This window comes from Gallinula chloropus, assembly GCF_964237585.1.
Source record: "Gallinula chloropus genome assembly, chromosome: 15".
Classification (NCBI taxonomy): Eukaryota; Metazoa; Chordata; class Aves; order Gruiformes; family Rallidae; genus Gallinula; species Gallinula chloropus.
In genome coordinates, this window is record NC_140100.1 from 11,660,027 (window position 1) to 11,683,725 (window position 23,699).

Consider the following 23,699-nt stretch of genomic DNA (forward strand, 5'->3'; position numbering starts at 1 on the left):
TGAACCTCTGCCCCTCAAAGAGATGGTCAGTTTGCTCCCATTTCCCATACGTCAGCTTTTCTAAAGCAAGTTACAGCAGGTGTATACCTTACAGAGAATGCTGCTGCTGCCTCCTCATGTGTTAGTCACTCACCTTTCTTTTTCTTCTTCATCTTCTTTCCAGTGTCTTTTTTCAGTCTCTTCCTCTTTTGGCTTTTTCCACCTCTCACTCGTTTCGTTCGATCCTGGGTTGGTTCTTTACTTATTTCAATACTTTCCTTTCTCTGGACAAGTGACTCAGATCCTACCTTTCCTTCCCCCAAAATATGAATGTTGTTCCCTAAAATGACAGATATTTACAGGAGCAGAGCTTGGTAGCAGTTACCTTTTCTAACAGTAAGGTATAAAGAGCAATTGCCAAAGTTTCAGTCTATCAGTGGTGTCACTTTATACCCCTTCTCAGTGGCTCATGCAAAATAAAGTCCCACATAAAAGGGGAAGCATCAAGTAATTACTAAGCTCAGTGTACAGTCAGAAACACAAAGGCACAGAGTTGAGGTGTTATCTTCAACCTGAAGCATTTCCTCCTCCTCAGCATAAACATTAGGCTACACAATTTTAACAGTGCCTAGTGTACAAAACTGCACGTCAGAAGTTACAAAGGACAGAAATTATTGTTCTGTAGGAAAGGAAATTATTTAGGTATCTATTTTGCTGCCCCAGAAGCATCCTAGATCATTGTAAGGCGACAGGAACAACTCATGTCATCAATAATGGATATTAAACTACTGTTCTGTATATCCAGAAATAGGGAAGGAAATGACTTATCTATTTTACTGCCTCAGGAGTACCCTAGACTACCATAAGCAGAGAAGAACAACCCACATTACCCACACTGTGTTTGGCAAAGGCAGTAACAGCACTAAAGCAGTTACAGACCCCGGCAGCAGCGTCACCTTACCTGCAGTACTGAGTGGCAGGGGGTGCTTTGTTAGGAAGGTCTGGAGTCTCACCATCAGTCCGTTTTCAGAAACCGTACTTTCCTAAGACAACAGAGCTTTCAAAAAGGCAATTGCAAAAGAAGTGGACTGGTTTTAACATCACTATACAGGATATCCTTTGAGTAGGCTCAGAAACACATTTTCAGTACAAAGGAAAAGATCCCTGAATACAACGAAGAATTAATTTGCCTTATTACTGCTGCATATTTGAATGGCTCTAGGGCTCCTCTTAAATCACACTGTCATGACTGCCAGATTAGGAAGGTTAGAACTTCAGCAAATCTCAAGTTTAAAAGAAATCAGCACTGGAAAAGAAATCCTTGATTCTCCCACTGCTACAGAGGCTGAGCAGAATTTTCTGTTAACATTTTACATTCCAAAGGGACTTCTAAAAAGCTCAAACCCACAATGCAAATACAAATACTGACTCAATGCCTCCTACAGCATCTTCTACCCCTCTTAAATCTGAGCCCAAACCGATTGCAGTGTGTTAGGAGTGTGCATGCTTTGTGCCACTCTTGCCAAAGCCCATTTCTCGTGTGGAACTCACTGGAGACAGAAGTTGGTCGCAGCCGTGGCGAGGAAAGCCAAGACTGAAGAACTGTGGGAGGTCCTGCTAGAGCTGAACAACTAAGAGACAGAGCAGCAAATGAGATTCAGGGTGAAATGATCCTGCTTGAGGCCAAAACCAAGCCACTCTAATTTCACGTATACACCGATGGGCTCTAATTTGACCGCCACTTCGGGGAGGGTAATTACGGACCTTTCTGTGAGAACACCTGTTCACTGCTTGGCAATGGCCAACAACCAAACAAGCTGTAAGGAATTCTTAGGGAAGGAGAGCAACACTATGCAACTATCTTGGCCACAGCTGGAATGTACTGTGTGATTCTGTTTTAACCTTAAAAAGGTTATAGGAGGACTAGAACAGGTTAAAAGGAAGGGCAACAAGGATGGTAAAGGGCAGAATGTTCCATGCTGGGAACAGTCAAATCTAGTAGATGCCAGTCTTTAAAAGGAGATAACAGGGAATGTGAGAGATGTTTACAACCTCCAGTGAAACATAAAGGGTAATGGAGAATGGCAATTTTCACAGCTTTCCTTACTGAAATTATTAGGGAGCATCAACAGGACTTTGAAACACTTTGCTACATGAAGCTGTAGATTTACAGGTGTTCAAAACAGTTAAATGAATTACTGCTAAAAGAAAAAGCTATTAGTAGCTTTGAAACACCAGCCCCAGGTTTAGAATGGCCTTGAGCCAAGCTTGCAGACAGCTGGGAGAATATTCTGAGAAAGTACTGCTGTATGTCTACCTGGCTTTTATACAGCCTTCCCTACAAAGCCTACAGGAAAGCTGGGGAGGGACTTTTTAGAAGGGCCTGGAATGACAGGACGAGGGAGAATGGTTTAAATTGGAAGGGGGGAGATTTAGATTTGGTATTAGGAAGAAATTTTTCACTCTGAGGGTGGTGAGGCTCTGGCACAGGGTGCCCAGGGAAGTGGTGGCTGCCCCCTTCCTGGAGGTGTTCAAGGCCGGGTTGGATGGGGCCTTGAGTAGCCTGGGCTGGTAAGAGGTGTCCCTGTCCATGGCAGGGGGTTGGGACTTGGTGATCTTTGAGGTCCCTTCCAGATGTGGCCATACTGTGATTCTATTAAATTCTCCATTTCAGAAAGGCAAGAGGCACCACCAAGTAATCTGAACTGTTTGCTTAATAAAGAATTTCTCCTTTGGCTGAATACACTGCCCAATTCTGATGGACTATTTCAAATTTACATCCAACTGTTTCATTCACTTCATCAGCACCAAGATTTACCACATCTGGCACTCCCTTCTTCCCAGGGATGCAAAGCCTCAGACACATGACTGCGAAAGCATGCAAGAGGCACGACTGCGTTACTAGTATCTCAACCTAAAGAATACTGAAGCATGGGTAAGTCACTGCAGTGTACAGATTTTAAGATACCCACCTTCCTGGTCTTATTGATGATGTAGCTTGTCCAGATCCAATTGCGCTTGAGGTGCCCATAGAAGCTGGAATCCAGACCTGCAGCTCCTAATCCATCTCCGGGGATAGTTCCGTTGTCAACCACCTCGCGGCTGCCTCTAAAGGGAGGAACAACAAAATATCGAGTAACTGTTCAGTAAGAGCAGCTGACGAGGCCCTCCCTGAGCAGTATGTGTGCAACGTGCACTACTCCCCTCTTGCTCTCCAAATTCAGCTAAGGCTGGGAAAGAAAAGGAGAAAAAGTGATTAATCCCTAATATTGAACGACTGAGGTTTCAGTCCAGAGGTGGCACCCAGAGTGACTTTGTTGTTAGCCACGTCCCAGTGCCCACGGTAATCACGGTTCTTGACACTATCCCCCCCACAGAACCAGGGAGAATACCTGCTGCAATGGAAACCCTCTCAGAAGGAGTGTGGGGAGTCTCCCACAGGAAAAGGAGGCTGTCAGTGTAACTGACACATCAAGCCCTGGTGTCTCCAGTTTCTTCACACACACATTAGAGCCTGTTTAAAACCACGTACAAACTGTACTTAGGAAGCATTCCTTCCCTCAGCTCTGCCTTCCCCAAGATTCTTGCAACACACACCTGTGCTCCTTTGAAGGAAATCCAAATCTGGTTATTCTCTTCCTCTAGTGCAAAAAACCTGCTTGGCAGACAAGTTACTTGTAAACAGGATAGGTAACTACAGGTCCTTTTAATCAGATCACCTCTGGATTGCCAAAAAACCCCAAACCCCAAATTCTCAACACCCAATGGAAATGCTCAAATCATAACTACCTTTGCTATCAAGTCACATTCTCAAACCAGAACAGTACTTTTTGCCCACTCCATGTGAGGGACAAAACAAGGACAAAGATGACATACGTGGTATATTCCAACATCGCACACTTCCGCTCCAGATTGTGTTTATCCACTGCTGACTCCTGTTCCATTTCTACATCCAGTGGAGTCTCCTCCCCTTGAAGATTACTTCTCTTGGAACGAGGACAGCGGACAACTCCTAGACAAACAAATGGTTTTGACTATCAGCATGGGAGGTAAGACTGCAACCCATTTTCAGTCCACCCTGCTATGGCAAACTCCTGCTCCCAAACAGTACCAACGTTTTTGCTACTTCTTGATAAAACATGCCACCTTCTTATGGAGACTAATTGTGTCCCAGTTAGTTTCCAGCACAAGATGGGACCTTATCCACAACTGTAACTGCTCATACACAGTGTGAACATTCTTCATGTCTGCCACCTTCATGCTGGAGGTTCATTTAGGATATAGCAGGGAGCCAAGGCATGGTTTTATATAACTGAAAGGCAGAGCCACTTCCCGGCTCCCCCCTGGTTTTCAGCTTACTAATGCTTTTCTGCTGCCCATGCTACAAAGACAATAGGTCATGACACGCTTTTAGATGAGAATTGGATCCAGAGGCTCAATGTAAGTTTAAATGCAGGACTGAGTCTCCACAAACATGCCAGCTAGTGAAACAATACCACTCCCGTGATTTGGGGGCCAGGGGTGATCACCTTCTGGCTAGCCCACAGGAGCTGCAGGAGTCACAAACACACTACTGTTTGAAAATCATGTTAAGGAGCCTTTTGCATGGAGCTGCTTTGATGCAAAGTTAGCTAGAAATAGAAATACGTCCCTCTACCTGTTTGACAATTACAGAGCTACAGAACAGTGTTGTCCATGGTTTCAGAAGCAATCTCTTCCCTCCAAATTTATTTTTTTAAATGTATGCTTCTTGTAACTGTAGGTCTTATTAAAAATGTCAAAGGGCAAAACACAAAAACAAACCCCAGAAAACTGGAGTACGTGAACTCCCTTAACTTCCACTTCTCATCTAACCCAGGTGATTAGAAGGCTTAGCAATGTGTTTCTATGGAAAAGGGATCTCTGCCCAAGAGCTTTTTCACAGCTGGATTAAAATCTTACAGGGCATTTGATACTTTGAACATGACAGCAGTGTTTTTCCTTTAGCACTGTGCTCTGAAAATTTCAAATGGCTCTCAACTTCACAGAATTATACAGACGAAACCTCCAGCTTCTTTTGATGTGCAAGGTGACCAGCCAAGAGAACAAAACATGGGCAGTGACAGAAGAGAGCCTGCCACAAGCTTTAGGAAAGGAGGAGTTGTGGTATGAACAGAAGGAGCAGCAAATGCAAGAAGAACACATGATCATACTGTACCTAATGGCGTGTTGAGACAGACACACTGCAAATCAAACCAGAAGTTCTCCACGTCCTGCATGGTATTCAGGACATACAAGCGTCTCTCAAACGGGCGGCTACTCTGAGCCAGGTTATAGTGGGGGTCACAGATGGTGGTGTCAACAATCACAGCATTTCTCCTCATATACACAAAGACCTGTCAAATACAGGATGATTCAGGCTGTTAAATCATTGAAATTGCCTAATTTACAAGACACACAACTTAATCTCACTTAGGAGTGCTTAACATCTCAGTCTCTGCTGCTTTGAGCCAGTACTCTGACAGCAGATGCCCCCACCCTACTGCACTGTATTCCCAAGTTTCCTTTGTCAGCCATCCAGAAATGTCGTTTCTAGATTTAGAACAGTTTCCTTTCCCCTTGTGCACAGGATATTCCACGTTCCCACAGAGAGAGACTATTTCCTACAAGATCTCATTCAGGATTCAAATAGCTGTGTTTTGGGGCCCAGTTATCTCTTATCCTCACGTTGGAACTGCCTTCTCTTTTGCATGTGCTCTCAATTGATAGAGAGATGTGTGCAAATGTCATTATTTTACTCTGATCAGTGATCTTATTCATTGTCAGACAGCCAATGCCTAACGCCTCCATGGGACAGGATGCGGCTTGTTCCTTTTCAATAAACTGCTGCCGGTCTGGAACCTCCCAGATCATTACTGTGTGCAATGCTCAGCACTGTACATCTCAGTGTTACACATCTCAGCAGTGTCTTTCCAGAGAAAGCGGCAAAAATTATCTGCCCAACTTGCAGTATGTCATTTGGATCTGGAGGTTTGCATATACACTGGAAACACCAGTATTTTACTTGGGTAAGGTTATTACAAAGCCCCAATCTTGCAGTTATTTCACTGGACAGAAGCTAGAATAATGGCTAAATTAAAAATAACAATAATAAAAAAATAATTACCTGGTCTTTATCTTGAAACTTCTCTGTTGGGCCAAACTGTATCAATCCCATATAACATAATCTTTGAAGGTTTTCTACCACCGAGAAGATGTACCTCCTGCAGTAGTATTCAGATTATTACAATTAGTGGTCATGAAAACAGCAAAAATGACATCAGAAGACAGGCTGTTTTCTTGCAGCAGCCTGAAGTTTCAGAAAATACCAAGCTTTAGGATTTCTAAAATGGTATTTTCGCTTGAATTGTCAGCCTGTGGAAAAGAAAGGCTCCAAATTTCCTTTCCTCAAATCACAAACACAGTATTTTAGCCAAATGCTAGCTAAAATTTAGCTAGCAAAGAACAAAATTAGCCAGAAACATCATATATAAAACCAAAGTCAGAACATTAACAGATCTGCAGACAATTTTGCATCATGAAAAGACAACAGGAGGAAGAAAACCTGACTGCTAAATACGGGCTGATAAGCCTTCACATGGGTACATACAAAGAACCACTCAACAATCCTTGTTAAGGTGGTTTAGAATCACTGCTCAAAGAAACTGCTCGCAGTTGCTCACAGCTCTGGTAGAGCAAAAGGAGGAGCATGTCCCATGCTGAATGTGACTTACAGGGTAAAATTCTGGAAGTTTCAGGAAAATTTTGCAAAAAACACAGTTTCCAATAGAGCATTCATCCAAAAATTCAGCTTTGCCTACGTTTAACTCACTAAGATCTGTGCAGTTAAACAGGAATTGTGTTTTGGCTGGACTCTTCTCTGGGGCTCAGGAAGATCATTCAACAAGCCTGGAAATATCAAAGCCTGTTCGGCTGAGTGACTTGGGGGAGGCAGTGAGGCAACTCATCATACTGTTTTGCTATCAGATGGAGCCTGTGGATTTCAGAAAATACTGTAAATCCACTTTCCTTCTTGTTTTAGCAGGTGACAGGCTCAGAACTGCAAACCCAAGCTGGCCACAAGCATTTCCACTGCTCCCTCACCAATGTCATATAAGCCTCCGGCCATCCAAATCCACAGCACCAGCAAATAGCTTTCTGTGGAACTAACAGGGGGCAGTTGATTCCACAAATTCAAATCACTTTCCTCTAATGCTGCTTTCCCCTCCTATTTCAGTCCAATCTCAATTTTTAAACTCCTTGGATGAGGGATGACAAACAACGGCAGACACGCCACTGGGAACATAAGTAGAAATTGCATGGTATGTATGAGAGGAGGAACTTGGAAACATGGCATCTTCTGGCAGATTTATGAAGGAGGACAGCAGCATTTAGACTCTTATTAAATTCTGAATTTAGCAGCAGCCAGGAGTGTTTTGTACAGAAGTAACATCCTGCTGATGAGTTATGAAGGACAGAACCTCCCAGCTCTCAAACACTGCCTGACAGCACGCATGAATATTGTTTATTAGTTTCTTATTACCTTCTATTTGGGAGAGAAAAATACAATCTGGCACACTTCCCTCAGAAGATTGATGATCCTTGTCTTAAGTAACAAAGTTCTTGTTGACACCAACAGGAACTAACCCAGGAAACAGCCAGCTGCTGCTGTTTCCTCCCAAGAGTCATTTACTTTGACTCGGCTGCTTACCTTTTGTAGAGGAGCTGCTGTCGGACTGACCTTGGAAGAAATCTGATCAGAGTGTGTTTTTTAAGGGGATCATTTAAAAAATCTTCCAGACCATCCACCTAGAATTATTTTAGAATTAAAATGTGAAATATAGCTATCCTCTAAAGTATCAAGCTTTAGTACTGGAACTGCCTGCTGAAATATTTTCTAAGCAGATATTACTGCTTTTCTAAAATGTTTAAACATTGTTCTTGTTAATCAACAAGACAGGAGATTCAGGGAGATTATAAAAAGCTCCTTGCAAAATACTAGGTTAAGAATTTGCAGTATTACAGGGCTATACTTTTTTTTTTCCTCAGTGTGGCTCTAAAAGTGACTAACTTTTCTATAAAGAAAAGTACCAAGAACTAAAGTTTCTACTCTCCAAGGGCTAGGTCTGGTAAAGTAGATCCAGGGATCTGCTTATAGATTCAGTTGATGGTAAACAAAAAAAAGCACTATACCTTGTAGCTGACTTGCACTATCTGAACAAAGAGTGAGAGAGGCAAGCAGAGGAGGATGTCACTGACAAGAGCCCATCCAAATCCAAACTCTCTGTGAACTGGGAGAGGAGGGACATAACGCATCCATGACACATCATCCATGTACACTAGGGACAAGAAAACCAGCTTAGATTTAGACAGGACAAACTGAATAGTTATGCTAAGAGCTTTACTGTGAGCATGCAAGCAGAATCCATTTGGCAGTTCATAGTCTGGAAATCTAAACTAATCTAAAAACTAGCTCAACCATTCATTTGCACTCTTTGCTGAAGCAGACTTTTACCTCTTCTTCCGTGTTGAACCATGGCAAAACCTGTAGTAGAGTCAGGATGTGTCTACTTCTTACCTGTTTGATTAGACACCTCTACTTCAGTCTCCTGTGAAGAGATTTCAGGATTCATGGCAGTTGTCATAATTTCTAAGGTCCCATCTGGTTGTGCTTCAAATATAGCTTCATCCACATCCAGCCCTTGTTTGCTGCCTTTTTTCTCACCGTCACTACCTCCTTTTTCCTGTGCTCCATTTAAAGGGTGCCCATAAATTAAGTACCAGAGGAACATGTGGACCATCCTTAAACGGGGCATTTTGGGAAGAAAGCCAAGGGAACGCCCAAGTCCTGGAACTGGGAGGGAAGGTTAAGCACCAAACAGAAATAAAAAGAGCATTAGAACAGGAGAAATAGTTAACCTCTGCAAAACTGGTGTGAAGAAAACTAGAAGGAAAGATGGGCAGATGAAAGTAAATACAAGTACAAATATTAAGTTACAAGTAGTAAAGTAGTAGTAGTGAATACAAATACCCCAGTTCTCCACTGTAAACAAGCAGCTAAGAAAACACTGGATCGTGAGACTGTTAACGTAAACCAAATTTTTCTTCCATGAAAGAAGAAAAACCCACTTGTATCTTAGGAGAGCCCAACACCTGAAAGTGATTATTAATAACAAATGGGAAAGCTGGGAGGAAAACCAAAGTCAGCTGTACCTGTAACAGGGTGATAGTTTTTCAGCTGTGTTATGCCCATTTTTTCATCAGTTTTTTTTGCCCGACTGTTACTATCAGCTTTAGATGAGTTTTCTTGTGTTTCTCCTGAATCAGGAACTGCCTCTTGCCCCATGTTTTCTTCCTCAGCATTGTCCTGGGACGTTGGTGTCTGGGGAACTTTAATCCTGTATTGAAACCACACAGCACTTTGGTAAAAACTAAGCAGAGTGCAATTCCTCTTCCCTCCTGACTTCAAGCATCTTGCTTCACCTTTGTGCTTCCATTGCTCTATCACTCAAGAACAGATTTTTTCTTTTCTTTACTTTGTGTCTATTTCCTCTGTGTATTTTTGCATGTACTAGACCAGTCCCATTCCCCATGAGCCACCCAAACCATCCCTGCAACTTGCCTGTTTGCTGTGCTGGAGTTGGAGATTCGGAAACGCACCTGCTCGATGGCACTTTTCACAAGGGCATCACTAGGACTCACCGAAGGATGCACAACAAACTCTACCTGTTCAGAGCAGAAGGCAAACAAAAGGTATTTACGAAGATATTGGCTCTTACCCAGCTGCATAAATTGTCAAGAGATTAACAGAAAGTTAATTAACAGTGGCCACAAAGGATGACTCCTTCAAAGGTTTAATATCTCACAGAATATGAACACTTTTGGATCAAAACTCCTGTTGCCAATTTGCATTACGCAGGCGGCCAGACCACATGTCCCTGTACCAACAAGCAGTTCATGTCATTTCTACAGTCCTCACTTTTTTTTGTTTTTAAAGTCTGAAATATTTAGGGGAAAAAAATGCTTCAGTTTGCAGGTATTAGGCTGGAAGAGAGAAATGAAAAGCCATACCTCAGCAGATCACACTCATGCGTGTTGTTACTGAAAGTACACACACAATCCAGATTAGGAAGGTTTCATGTGCTCTACAGTAACTGTGCAGCAGGTAATCACCAACAGACTCTTACGAATGTTTCACAGCAGAGTTGCAATGACATCTCAGCTTTATAACTACAGACATTTTACATCAATAATAGTAGAGTTTTGTTTTTAAAAAAAGTAGATCACGTCCAATAAATTTCAACTCAATCTAATTTAGAATTTCTCATACACTCCTGGCTTTCAAAGGCGATTAAACAGAATTCTGCTGCAGCATGAGCCTGCAGGAAGAGACCCACAAGCTCCATAACTGATAAGCAGCAGAACCTCTCAGAAGGAAGGTTCAGAGGCTTTGATCTCTGGGCTATTCCTTGGTCCCACAGTTATCTGCAGTGCAGTAACTGAAAGCACTAATCTGGTTTTCACACTAGTTTAGTTTGGGACATTTAGCTTCTGGGCAGCTCGACTGTGGGTTCTGCTACAAAAAGTCAAGTCATCCATATACTTCAGTAAAAAGGCCCAAAACTTTTTGACAAATCAGCAGGTTGTGAGAAAAGCTGTTTCTGGTTCTGTTTCTGTTTGTACAGTCACCTTTTTACTAATGCCATCTTGAATGACCGTAGTACGATAGAGTCTGAGGAGCCCTTCTTGCGCGAGCTTCTGCACCAGTCGTATGATGGACTTTTTGCAGCATTTTGTGGAGACACCTTCTTGCTTCTCTTGATCCATGACCATTTTCTGGAGCCTAAAAGATGTAAAAAGTACCCTGTGTATTAGGCAGTTTGCTGGGCTTGAGCATTTTGTTAGAGGATGCGGGGTGAATAGTATTTCCCTACTTCCAGAAATTGCTGCTCTCTTTACCCTTCTGGGGCAGATAACCAGTAACTTAGCTTTACATTTCAGCTTTATTTTCTTTGTAATCAAGCTTATTCTTTGTATGTGAGCACTGCTGTTCCGATGACAGCAAGTTCTGATGCCAGATTTCTCTGCATATGGCTGTGGTGCAGTTATGACTGTAGCCTCCCTAAGGTGAGGAAAATCCACAGCTTTTTGTCAGCGGTGAGGAAACACACAGTTTACATTTCCACTTGTGGGTTCAGCTCATCTTGGGGCAGAAAGAGTTTACTTAGTGCTGTTCTGAGCTCAGAACCTCGCATGCATTCACAATACAGATAGCTGTATAGATACAGACATCCCATCACTCAAAGCCAGCTCACTCTCCTAACGCCTTTTTTCAGGCAGTGTTTCACAAATGCCTCACATCCCATTTCTGACCCTCTCAACCCTGGAGAAGGACTGACTTAATCAGAAAAAGATATGGAAGGGTATTAAGGGAATGAGGCAATAAATGAATGTGCACGTGGACTTCAGCATTTTCAAAACACCACATCCCAGTAACTGATGTAGTTGGAGTGATACCACCATCAGATTCCCTTGGCAGAGACTGGGGAGGGGCAGAATTTTCACAGGTGCTGGGGGAACCTGTAAACTACTGAAGGGGATAGCTGAGACTTGAAGTATCTTCCAAGTCTGCACTGGGACATGACTAGATCAATCAGTGATGAACCTGATAGGGCTCTAGCTTCACCACACTCTGCAGCTGAGCTAGGTGATAGGAAGTTTCAAAACTCTCAAACTGGAGGAGAATGAGGCCGTGATCGCTCTATCAAGCAGCCCTGTATGTATTTACGTGCCAGGATCTTATGTGCTAGCATCGCAGATGGACAGTGCCACAACACAATCCTGCTAATTTGGGACTCCAGGAGAGCACCAGAATTTCCATTTCTCTATTAAGATGAATCTTAAAATTCTGAAAGACATTATAACATTCAGAAGAACCACTACTACTTCCAAACAGGTGATTGATTTTTAAGAGCCAGTACAACTGCAGCCTCTTCCCACTGTCTGGTACAGAGCTTGCAGGCTGAATATGAGCCAGCAGTGTGCCAAGGCGGCCAAGAAAGCCAATGGCATCTTGGCTTGTATCAAAAACAGTGTGGCCAGTAGGTCTAGGGAGGTAATTGTGCCCCTGTACTCGGCATTGATGAGGCCACACCTCGAGTACTGTGTGCAGTTCTGGGCTCCTCACCATAAAAAGGACATTTAGGTCCTCTAGCAAGTCCAGAGACGGGCAACCAGGCTGGGGAAGGGGCTGGAGGGCAAATCCTATGAGGAGAGGCTGAGGGAGCTGGGGCTGTTTAGCTTGGAGAAGAGGAGGCTGAGGGGAGACCTCATCACCACCTACAACTACCTAAAGGGAGGTTGTAGAGTGGTGGGTGATGGTCTCTTCAGCCAGGTGACAGAAGATAGAACAAGGGGCAATGGCATGAAGCTTTGCCAGGGCAGGTTTAGATTGGATATTAGAAAAAAAATTTTTACTGAAAGAGTTGTCAGGGCCTGGAACAGGCTGCCCAGGGAGGGGGTTGAGTCACCTTCCCTGGATGTGTTCAAAAAAAGGGTAGATAAGGTGCTTCGGGATCTGGTTTAGCATAGGATGGGAACGGTTGGACTTGATGATCTCCAAAGGTCTTTCCCAAGCTTGTGATTCTGTGATTCTGAGTGCTGGCTGGGACAAAGCAAGCCACACAGCATTGCTGAGGTGTCCCCGTGCGCTGGTCTCAGAGGGACTCACGTGAAGAGGCTTTCGATCAGCCGGAGGTTCCGAACAGCTTCCACAATGAGGTTTCGGCGCTTCAGCAGCCTGTACGTTTCGTGAGATCTCTCCACTGCTGTAGCCTTGGAGCGCTTTTCCTTCTTTTGGCCACAGGTCTTCTAGTGCACAGTAGGGACAAAATAAAAGTTTTACACAAACTCTTCAATGCCTTCAGCTTGCTGTTGGCTCCCCATGCAGTACCAGCTGAGGAATTCAGAGTTTTCAGGTATTTATTTATAACAAACTAGACAGATTCGCTTCCATCTCCCCTTCACAGGCAGGGAACCAACATTTCCAGGCAGTTAGGTACAGAGATTTATGTACTTTCTCTGCCTGTTCTGCACTCTGAACCATTCGGACTTGGGGGTTTTAGCCTAGAAAGCTGGTAACTGCTTAACTTTGTGCTGAGCCCAAGCCAACATATCCTGTCTCTCAGAAAGGCTTCTCGCCCCAGGCTCAGTCCTGCAGCAGCGAGGCTACACAACTTTCATGCTGAAGCCCCTTTTTGTTCCCTCCTGGTTTAGAATCAATAGACCAGATGATATGCAGCACTTGTCTGCAGGCACAAGTGATGACACACCTTAAAGCAATGCAGGGAATTTGTGGAGCATGAAGGAGCTAATCCAGAACTGTATTTTGGGCATCTACCTTCCTTTCTCCTGGAATAATTTTCACTTATAACCACAAGAAAGCCAAAATATGAATGTAATTTGAAATTAAATTTAGAATACTAAAACAATCCCATGAACTAATACAAAAACTTAGCTTAGGCAGCCATACCAAGAAGGAAATACTAAGACACGTGATCTTACCTTTGGTTCTTCAAGTCTGACCTCCTCCACCACAGCCACATCCCCGTCTTTATCAGTGGAATGAACACCCGTGGAAAGATTGGACTCCTGCTTTAAAGTCTCCAAAGTAGAACTCTCCCCTGAAATGCTGTCTGGGAGCTCATCAGGTTCTTCAACAATTTGAGGGGAAGGCAGCTTCTTCCCCTGAGACTTCACAGCTGTTGGCTTTGAGCCTGGATCAAGAGCAAACAGCCTTGTCGTTGTTCTGCTCCCAGTTCCCTGTAAATCTTCAGATTCCCCCTCTGTAAAGGCCTCCCCCCACTCCCCAGGTAACCATTCTTAAAAGCATTCCACTACATTTTTCCCATATTCTTCTCCCCTGCTGGAAGCAGCAGTTTGATCATGAATGGCTGCCTTCAGCCTCCAAAAGTATGGTTAAAAAAGAGTGAGCTCTCTGTCATCACATCATGCTCTCCATGCAGAAACCTCCTCGTAGGCAGCCTTAAAAGACCGTGAAGGGCCAGACTGGATAATCCAGAAACCGCTGTCTGAAGGAAGGAGAGTTTCTGTCACAAAGATTCTCAAGCTCTGCCAGAAACCTGACATTTCTGACTCAAAGCAGAACAAGGATTTCATATTACTCCAAAGACCATCTACATAAGAAATGGAGATCTGGTCTCCTCTCTTCCACTTGGGGTTTATCAGCAAACTTGTAGGAATGTTCAAATAGTTAAAATAAAAATTAATCAATAAAATTTTAATAAAACAAAGTAGTAAACCACCATATCCTCTTTAAAGCATGTCCCCAGAAGGCTGGTAGGTTTTACATTAAGATGTTCCTAATAACTACAGAAAATGATGAAGCAATTAGTTTCAGGAGATAAGACAACCCTGTTACATTATGCTCAGGTAGGTACAGCTGTGGGTCAAGTCATCCCAAGCCTATGGCTGCTTGAAATGAGACAGGTAACATCTTGGACAAGAAGTCAGTGTTACTTTATGTATATTCATCCCACCTGGAGGTTTGCATCAGCACACAAACACACACATTTGGCACAGACTCCAAGGCTCAATACCAGACATTTCCAACTGAAAAAACCCACTGCTAAAAAGGGAAGAATTTTTATATGTTACAATTTTTAAAAAAGTATAGAAAATGAACTGGCTGGTCTATCAGCTCCTGTGCTGTTTCCCACACCCAAGATGATATTTACATATCCAATGGGATGAAAGGCTATGTTTTAATGAGAGGCAGAGCCTGCCAGTTTCCTTACTGAGGAAGAAAGAAAACATTTCAAGAATACAAAGTGTGTGCAGACTTATAGGACTTTAACAGCTGAATCTCTACCAGGGTTGTGGTGCTCTGATGGGCACAGCCTGAGCTGCAAGACGCTCTCAAAAACAGAGTCCCTGACAGTTACCTTATCAGCATCCAAGGCAGATACAAAATTTACCCAAGGGTGCTCTCTCTCTAGCCAACCTGACTGCTAGCTACCATGCCTCCCCACTATGCTTGGTTTTAGCCACACAGTCCTGCTTTCTTCTTTGCATCAGCAGGGAAATTTGTCTGACCCTCTGCAGAATCATTTCAGCTCTTCAAGCCACCATAAAAACAACCAAATATCCAAGGATCAAGGTGCAAGAGCCCATGTGATCGCATGGGGAAAGGGGAGAAACAACAGGGATAAGGAGAAGCAGACGTTCCTGGTGATTAGTGCTGGTCAGAAACACAAATATCAGAGCACACTTCTGTGTGTCACCTGGGAATCTCCAGAGATTATTTACCACATCTACACTATTCCAAAACATAACACTTCTGGTGGAAAAAGGACATCAAAAGAAAGCATGGAAATACTCAAGTGTAAAAATAACTGTACGATCAAAAAACTTTAGTGAAAGGGAGCAGAATATGATTTTTTCCCCTTTGATAAAAGGCTCCATATGAAAAATGCAAGGGTCTTTCCAAATTCCAAAGGCAAGACCTACCTTTAACTGGTGTTGACTGATGAGTATCATCTTGGAAACTTAATTTCAACAGGGAACCAGAGGTGGCCTTCTGACCTTTTCCTTTCTTCTTGCCATCTTTCCCTTCCTCTTCATTGTCAGACTCCGAGACCAAAGCGTCATCTTCCCCAGGTGACACATCTTCCACAGCAGGGGAATCTTCTGGCACTAGAGCCAAAGTAACCGTAGCTAACTGCTCACTCCTAGCCTTCTCTCTCTCAAACTGGCGGTTTAAATCACTCTCTTCTGCAAAAATGTATGAAATATACTTTGTTGTCCTCTGCCGTCCTTCATCTTCCATAAAACCCTAAAGAAATAATTGGAATGTTAGTTTACCACCTTCCTTCTCCATTCTTGTGGTTTGTTCTCTAGTGTGAACAGTGGGAAGATTTTCTAACTGTTCTCCCTTTGCTTGAAGGATGCCACATTATTCTTATTTTCTAAACAACAGAACTGTCAACTAACCTTAACATATAGAAATCAAATTAAATACCATGCTTGAAAAATAAACACATCAGCATTGCCTGCACACCAGAATGAAACACCTGCAGTATGTGGGATGTAGAAAGGTCTAAGGAAGAACAGACTGGAAATCAGTGTTCAGGCTGGAAATCAATTTTTATTCAGAAAAAATATTTCTGTGAAGTGCAGTGTAGAAATTACCAGAGTGAATCAGACTGAAGTGGAACTGCTGCTGCCCTGACTCCTGCAAGAGGTGCTTTCAAGCACCTGGAAACTCCGACTGCCCATCAGTAAAGGAAGATTTAATCTCAGCTGATTTAGGAAAAAATATGTTTGGATATTGCACTGGTTTATAGTTTGCTTGGGTTTAATTCAACAGAAAAATTCTTTACCACAGATCTTAGTAAAAAAAAAGTCTCTGTTGGGGGAAGATGACAATCCTGCCTCTTGGAAAGGGGTGGGTGAGTGCATATGAGAAATGACAGCTGAATTTGTCTCGTTGAAATAAAAAAAAACTGAATGAAATATCTGGAACAAGGAGTTTAATCACCATAACCTCCATAAAAGTAACATTTTTCCCTTGAAATTTACCAGTCTTTTCAAAGTAGATTCATGATTTTAAACACACAGAGGGGCTCTGACAAGATCCTACAACAGCAGATCTTGCAAAATAGAATTTTGCTTCATTTTTTAACTGAAGACAAGCAGCTATTTTGAGTTGAGAGTCATTTACACTCATCTCCATGAAGCACCAACCCCCTGGGTCACACAAGTTACCACTGGCTACAGCAAGTGACCTGGGTAAGGCATTTTTGACCCAAGCTTTATTAATTAAGCACCCAGTCACCAACCAACACTTGCCTGAGGCTGAGGGGAACAATGTTACCACAGACTAGCACAGTACTACAGCTGTAGCTCCAGTTTGAGCAGTACCTAACTACTTTTATTTCAGCCTCACCTTGACGACTTTGTACCTCTCCAGAAGGCGACAGAGCATCCTTGCTTCTAGCTTCCCCACATTCATAGCCAAGCGAATTTCCGCCTGAGAAATACCTTTGGTCCCCCTACTTTCAACTGTTTCAGAAAGAAAAACAAACAGAAAATCTCTCAGGGAAGTAATCTGACTGAATAATACACACACTCTTGTAGGTACGTTTGTATTCGCTCTGAATAACTGTATGTGGCAGAATATAAAGTTCAGCCCTAATGACTAAGGACATTTTCGCAGACACACACAGTCACCTACTGTCATAACCACAGTGTGATGTGAAGCAGTGCCCCAGCAGAATGAGGGTTCACAGTGACAGCGTCAGACTGAGAGCAGGGGTGAGTTTATCCCTGACAGCTTTCAAGAGTCAGGCTTTCGTTTCCCCATTATGAAAGGAAAAGAGGTAGCAGAAGACTGAACAGCATTTTCTTCATCACCTTTTCTCATCCCACCACAGTGTCCTATTTCTACCACGCTGCCTTACAGGTGGCACTGAGTAGTTGATAAGCTTCCAGGGAGGGAAGAATAGGTGACAGCACCTGTAATTCCAGCCTAATGTGAACATAAAGCACATCTTTTCCAGGAAAAATGGATGCTTTTAGATACATTAAGAGATCAGAACTTAATTGTCCCCCTGGACTACATATTTCTCTTTTATACATACAAAGGAGTAAGAATGCCATAGAAAAAAATCTTTAGTACATCTCACTACATCACTTACTTAGCTCGTAAGCCTGGGTGAGCATATCTCTTTCACAAACTATGTCCACAGGCTGAACAGCTTTTGTGATGATCTCTTCTTCATCATCATCATGATAATCTTCCATTTTCTTCCGAAATTCCTTCAGCAGTTTAAGGCAACGGACCATGACATCAGTCCCTGAGAACAGGAGTGTCAGCAATTAACAAAACACTGGGGGGTGTGCATGTTTAAACCTCTCCATTTCTTCCAGCAGCAGGGAGCAGCACAATGGGGAACACAAAAGACCAAGGAGAACTGTTTACTCCTAGGAAAGGTTTGCAATGGCTTTTCCCTATGTGCCCACCTGTCAAAATACCAATGAGCTGAATTTCTGAGGTGCTCCAAACCTTCAGGTCTGTACCAGCACCAGCATTGCCCCATAGGGATTTACAAGCAGAGTGGAAAACAATGCACTAGAGTACTTCCAAATAAATCACTGGAAGGAGTCAGGGCTGATCTGTGGTACCACTTGTTGGAACAGGCATCTGACAGTGAGATCACTCACTGGGTACAAAAGCCCTCCTTTTCAGTACCTGATTTGCATGGCTAGAGAGAGACCATGGATTTGAAGATACAGAACTCCTACAACAAGCTACCAGGTTCCAAAACCGTTCCTCGGCACAGGACTGATCACTTGCTGAGGACAGGCAAAGCAGACAGCACTTGATGGGCCCCGTTAGGTGCTGCCAAGAGTTCCACTATTTAAAAATCCCAGGACCCAAAAGAACTGTCCATTTATCACATGTCCTAGCACCTTCTACAGCTGTTTGCACACCGGTTGGAGGACACATACACCACACAAGTAGCATCCTGAAGGATCAACCAGAAGAGTGCTATCCCATGCAGAATGCTCTGACAGCTGAACTAAAACATACAGTTACGTTGCACCATTCCAACATCCCTATGAGAAGAGGTTCCTCTCAGCCTCTGTCTGCTGATTCCACAACACAGGGTGTCAGTTGTATTACAGCAGTTTTACGTGCAACCACATAGGAGCAGCTAGGCTTCTAGAGTTCTTGTTCAAAGGCTGATCCTACTCTCTGCACGTAGGGAGTGGTTAGCACGTTTGGTGTACTATAATTATGCATGACAAAATTGGAGGCAGAAAATCTAAGGCTGTCATATACCAGGACAGAACATCTTGCTGCCCACCAGCCTTAAGAATCTCACACGTGATTCAATTCCACATCTTAACAAGTTACTGAGCACTGGCTGTGCTGCAGTAACTCTCCACCTACTTTGTTCTTCTGGGGTCTCACGGAAGAGTAGGGACAGGTGACTCCAGGGGAGCCACCCTGCTCCCTGATATAAGGATGACCTGCTACCACCAGCACCATTCAGCTCCTGCTGAACACTGTAAGACACCAGCAGCAAGCTGGAGGTAGGTTACTGTACACTGCCAGCTTACTGAGTTGCAGTGATTCAGCACTTCATCCCGTAGCAGTGGGTGGGAACATCTACAGCCATCTCTACTCCTCCTGCAGAGCCCAGCTGTGAAAAACACCAGGCAAAAGCTTTAGCTGAGATCACTAAGGTTTCAGTTAATGATTTTTCTCTTGTGTGTATGCATGTGTGTATATATAGTTACTGGAGCCTAGCTGACATGAAGTCAGTCCACAGTGTCTTCATCATGGGACTAAGCTCCAGGCCAGATGATTCCATTATTTTCCCTCAGTCTGAATCCTTTCCCTGCCAGTGCCCTAAGATATTGTTTAGGACAGTAATTAAGTGCTGGTATTTTGGTAGAACACACTGCTATCACATCCTCTGCATTTCTGCAGCCCATTAATTTTCACTTAAAGTGGTATTTTGGAAAAAAATAAACAAACTCCACTTTTGTTTTATTTTAGCTCCTGCTGCCCTAATAACCTTCTTCCCACAGCAGATGCTCTGGCTTCATCCTCGATGTGTCCCACATATTTTTATCTGCTTTCCTGTATAACTCCCAAGATTAAAATGTCTCAAACTCTGAAGAAAATCAGCCATTACTAATTCAGCCTAGTTTAATACCTAACATTTTTGTGGATTTTCAGCTTTTTTGTCTATTAGACAGAATTATTCAGGTGAAAGACTCATCAGGTGGCATTTCTCATGGCAAACAAGTATCAAATGTAGCTGCCACTGTGCCAATCTGTGACATAACAGCTTTGCCTTGACAGTTGCCACCAGGTTTATAAATGGACTTGTATTTTCTTGTCTAAGAGAATACTATAATTGGAAGGTTTTTGCTACCAATTATAAACTCTAGGGATATTATCTATAGTCTTTTGGAGTTTATTTGCAAATGTCTTCAGCCTGTTAGAACATCTCTCTGCAAATTATTCAGTGAGTAAGTATAAAGAAATATAACCTGGTGTAACTCAACTCAAAGACAGTATAAGGGAGAATCCAGGGTTTTATCAGTGACAATGCTGAACGGTGTGACTAAAGGCATCCCTCTCATACAAACCACTGTGTGGAGAGACCTGCTCAAACCAGAAATACATTTACTACAGACAATGTGTGTTTTGTAGAAGTTTGATGATAATTTTCCCATATGTTTTATGGTATACTGATTTGTTCTTAGAATATTTTTGAGGATCTCCACTGCCTTTTTCAAACTCTGAACTCATTTGGGCTCTACTGTGTAACGCTCCCTGTGATATCCTTAGGGAAAGGAGGCAGACCTGTGTATTTCATGGCAAATAACTCATTCAAGCACACTGTTACGTATCCAGTACGACGTGGGAGACTTTTCTTTGAACCGTGCTAGATGCTGTACCTATTTTCAGCCATCCTCTCTTTGTTCATAACACCATTTCTCTGAGAGACATTTCCTTCCCCTAGACTTAAAAAGATTTGAAGGAATTTGTTGTCTTATCAAGAATCTTAATTCAACTCCATGTAACGGGCGATGACTTTTGGCTACTCAAAGTTCTCTCTCTTTCACCTCTTCCCTCCATGGTAACTCACAAAGATTATATCATTTGCAACGTTTTATTTCATATCAGACTTCTCCCCCAAACGGTTTCTGAAACCCACACCATTCATCTTTTAGAGATATTTCCTTTTTAACCTAAGCAAATCTACCTCTCAGGACATTCTGTGGTTGAAGACTTGATTTAGGTTCCCTTAAGTGGTTGCATTTATTCCACTGGTTTTACCATCCCTCCTCACACTTTGTATTATTACTTCTTGCAGTTCTTTTCCCCCTGCACGAGCTTCATCTGCATCTTCTCCTGAGAGCAGCTGCTTTCTTTTGTTCCCTTTCTTCATGCAGTTCTGCTCTTTGTCTACAAGCTTGGGAGTTATCAGCAGTCCTTGCAAACCAAGGATGTTGTGGTTTTACCCCGGCTGAGAGCTGAGATCCACACAGCTGCCTGCTCTTTAAAGGAAAAGAGCAGGGGAAGTGGTGTGTGTGGGGAAGGGGGGTGTGAGGCAAGGGAAGGGAAAAGGAAGAGGCAAATAACAATCCCAAAACCTAGAAACCAAAAGCCTATGGGTTGGGATAAGGACAGTTTACTAAAATAGCAGAAAGATAAAATATAACAATGCTAACAGGACTTTAGAGCAAAAATCTATGAAGCTGTTGCTACAGGATGCAGTTTCTCACCGAACCCACAGCTCAGGCCGTGCCACCCAGAGCCGTCCCAGAACCCGACCGCCCCCCAAAAACCGCACGTCCTGGAGCCGCCCCGCTCCTCCTCCCATCAGCCCCTGTTATACTGAGCAGGACGTAATTGGCATGGAATACTCTCTTTGGGCAGTTTGGGTCACCTGTCCTGGCTTCGCCCCTCCTTTCTCATGAGTAGAGAAGTATGAAGAGCTGAGAAAGTCCTTGACTGTCTGACAGCAACTAAAACCATCAGGGTGTTATCAGCACTGCTCCCATTTTAACACCCAAACACAGCATTGCATCCGCTGCTACAAAAGAAGTTAACTCCATCCTGACCAAAACCAGGACAGTTATTCATTGAACTACCCCTCAGTAGACTACACCATTATTAGCTGTTGACTACCTTGCTTGCTTAAAGAATGCAGAAGCTTATTGTCATCATTTGATATGAAACTTCCCATTCTCATGACTTTGAGCAAAAGTCCTCACTAAAAAACTCTGTTTCTTTATCTTCTTGTTTCATAAAGCTTTTTAGATACTTTTGCCAAGTTCCCTGACTTGCCATTTAACTCCAACCAGTCAGCAGACTGCTCCTTGTCCCTACCCCCTGTATTGGTGCGAGCAGCCCTACTAGGAGTCACAAACCACTGACCAGCTTACACTGACATACAACAGGTTTGCCTGCATCCATTTCTTAAAGCCCTAGAAGAAATGCTTAATTCAGGTGGGCTGCAGCGCTCTAGCTTTAACAACACATCTCTCCACGTAATGCACAGACAGATTTTCACTTACAGGCCTTTTAATTTCAGATTTGGTTCTTGTAGATAGAATGGCATCAATGTAATCACACAAAAAGAAAGCAAACCCATGGTTCTGGTTCCCAGTTACCTTTCTTTGTCTTGTAGGGCCCTCCACCGGGGTGTATGTCTTGCAGTGGGATGGACATCACCTTGGCGAGTCCAGCGTTCATCATGTACTGATAGAGGCGCTTGAAAGTTTTCTCACAAAGACCCTGGTGCAAAGGCAAAGGGCAAAAGTCACTGTAGCCCCAAGTCCTCACCTCTGGGTGACCAGCATCAAAGAGACTTGTACTGCTTGCTCTGAAAACACAGTCATTTTGGGTAGGAGATTGAAGAAGGATCTTAAAAGCTGGCTGGCACAGACACCAGGCAGAAGTGAGATTGTTCTGCTGTGTGTTGTATCCCTCCAACTCCTAACAACAAGCAGCAGCAACCAGCAGCTGCAGCACTGCACAAGAACTGCCTGATGACAGCCATTAACAAAACTTTTCTGGAGCTGGGGATCAAACAGAATTCCTGCCTTATGACAAACAGAAGGAGTGAGTTGATCTAGTAGCCTTTTAAAAGTCTTCTTTTTATGTCCTAACCCAAAATATCATGCAACTTTAAAAAAAACAGGCAGTATGAATGACTGCCTTTGATACTGCCTAAATTCTATATGAGTAAGAATTTGAAAGAATAATGAAACTCACCAACTCTTCCCTTAAGTTTCCTAATGTTTCCATGTGGTTTGGACGAGCACTCAGCATACCTGAGAGCTTCTCCATCAGAATATCATATTTGCTCCTCCTAACCGAGAGAAGAAAATCATCTGAGCTATAAGCATGCATATAGCTCTATACATAAACAGGAGCTGCACCTTTACAAAGCCTTAGTCACTGGAGAAAGCATGCTGAAGCATTCTCAGACTGGTTTAGGAATTATAATTTTCTTTTCCTTTTGTGACTAGCACATGAGAATCTGTCACCAAGAAGAGACCCCAACTAAAGGACCAGTGACTAAGCCCAGGCTGTTCCTGCCAGTCCCATAGAAGCAAAGTTCTAATCATAACCAAAAAATGTATTAGGAATGTGTTTGAAGTGAGAATACACAAAATTAACAGAATGATTAATGCTACAAGAAGAGTTAGACTTATGTAGGCAGGTGACAGGCACTACAGTCCCCTATTGCTTATAGCTCCAAGGAAGCAAGCTTTAAGCTGTCCAGCACCTGGGAGAGGAGTTAATATAGAAGTTGAGAAGAGTCAATACCAGGAAACTTTGACAGTTCTGTGACAACAGAGCGAACTTCTGTCATAGTAAAAGGTCACAGTCTACCCAGGAGATCTTAAAAACATCTGCATGGCACATACCTATCAACATGAAAGCGAGTCAGAAGTAGAAGAATTGAGTGTTGCTGTGTTCCACTTGGTAGTCTTGTGACATGGGACTGCATTGTTATGAGACCATTTCTGTCCAATACTCTTCGGTGGTAATGAATTTTTCCAGCATCCACTCTACAGAGGTGGCAAGATATCTCACTCACAGCAACTTTTGTGAATAAATTATCATTACCCAGTATCCCAGCACA

The 23,699-nt window shown here is 43.1% G+C and overlaps 1 protein-coding gene across 1 annotated transcript in view; it reads right to left on the reverse strand.

Annotated features, from left to right (window-relative positions):
• The window catches only part of GTF3C1 (general transcription factor IIIC subunit 1), a gene marked incomplete at both ends in the record, with an annotated part of 42,251 nt that overhangs the window by 15,567 nt on the left and 2,985 nt on the right, over nucleotides 1-23,699 (reverse strand). Inside the window, 20 exons of the mRNA XM_084270774.1 lie at nucleotides 134-319; nucleotides 941-1,022; nucleotides 2,952-3,087; nucleotides 3,856-3,991; nucleotides 5,177-5,354; nucleotides 6,125-6,221; nucleotides 7,709-7,806; nucleotides 8,191-8,336; nucleotides 8,576-8,851; nucleotides 9,211-9,395; nucleotides 9,620-9,723; nucleotides 10,687-10,840; nucleotides 12,728-12,867; nucleotides 13,561-13,772; nucleotides 15,526-15,850; nucleotides 16,964-17,079; nucleotides 17,715-17,873; nucleotides 22,219-22,342; nucleotides 22,823-22,919; nucleotides 23,482-23,625. Coding sequence (XP_084126900.1) covers nucleotides 134-319; nucleotides 941-1,022; nucleotides 2,952-3,087; nucleotides 3,856-3,991; nucleotides 5,177-5,354; nucleotides 6,125-6,221; nucleotides 7,709-7,806; nucleotides 8,191-8,336; nucleotides 8,576-8,851; nucleotides 9,211-9,395; nucleotides 9,620-9,723; nucleotides 10,687-10,840; nucleotides 12,728-12,867; nucleotides 13,561-13,772; nucleotides 15,526-15,850; nucleotides 16,964-17,079; nucleotides 17,715-17,873; nucleotides 22,219-22,342; nucleotides 22,823-22,919; nucleotides 23,482-23,625 — 3,095 coding nt within the window. The remainder of the gene's footprint in view (nucleotides 1-133; nucleotides 320-940; nucleotides 1,023-2,951; nucleotides 3,088-3,855; nucleotides 3,992-5,176; nucleotides 5,355-6,124; nucleotides 6,222-7,708; nucleotides 7,807-8,190; nucleotides 8,337-8,575; nucleotides 8,852-9,210; nucleotides 9,396-9,619; nucleotides 9,724-10,686; nucleotides 10,841-12,727; nucleotides 12,868-13,560; nucleotides 13,773-15,525; nucleotides 15,851-16,963; nucleotides 17,080-17,714; nucleotides 17,874-22,218; nucleotides 22,343-22,822; nucleotides 22,920-23,481; nucleotides 23,626-23,699) is intronic.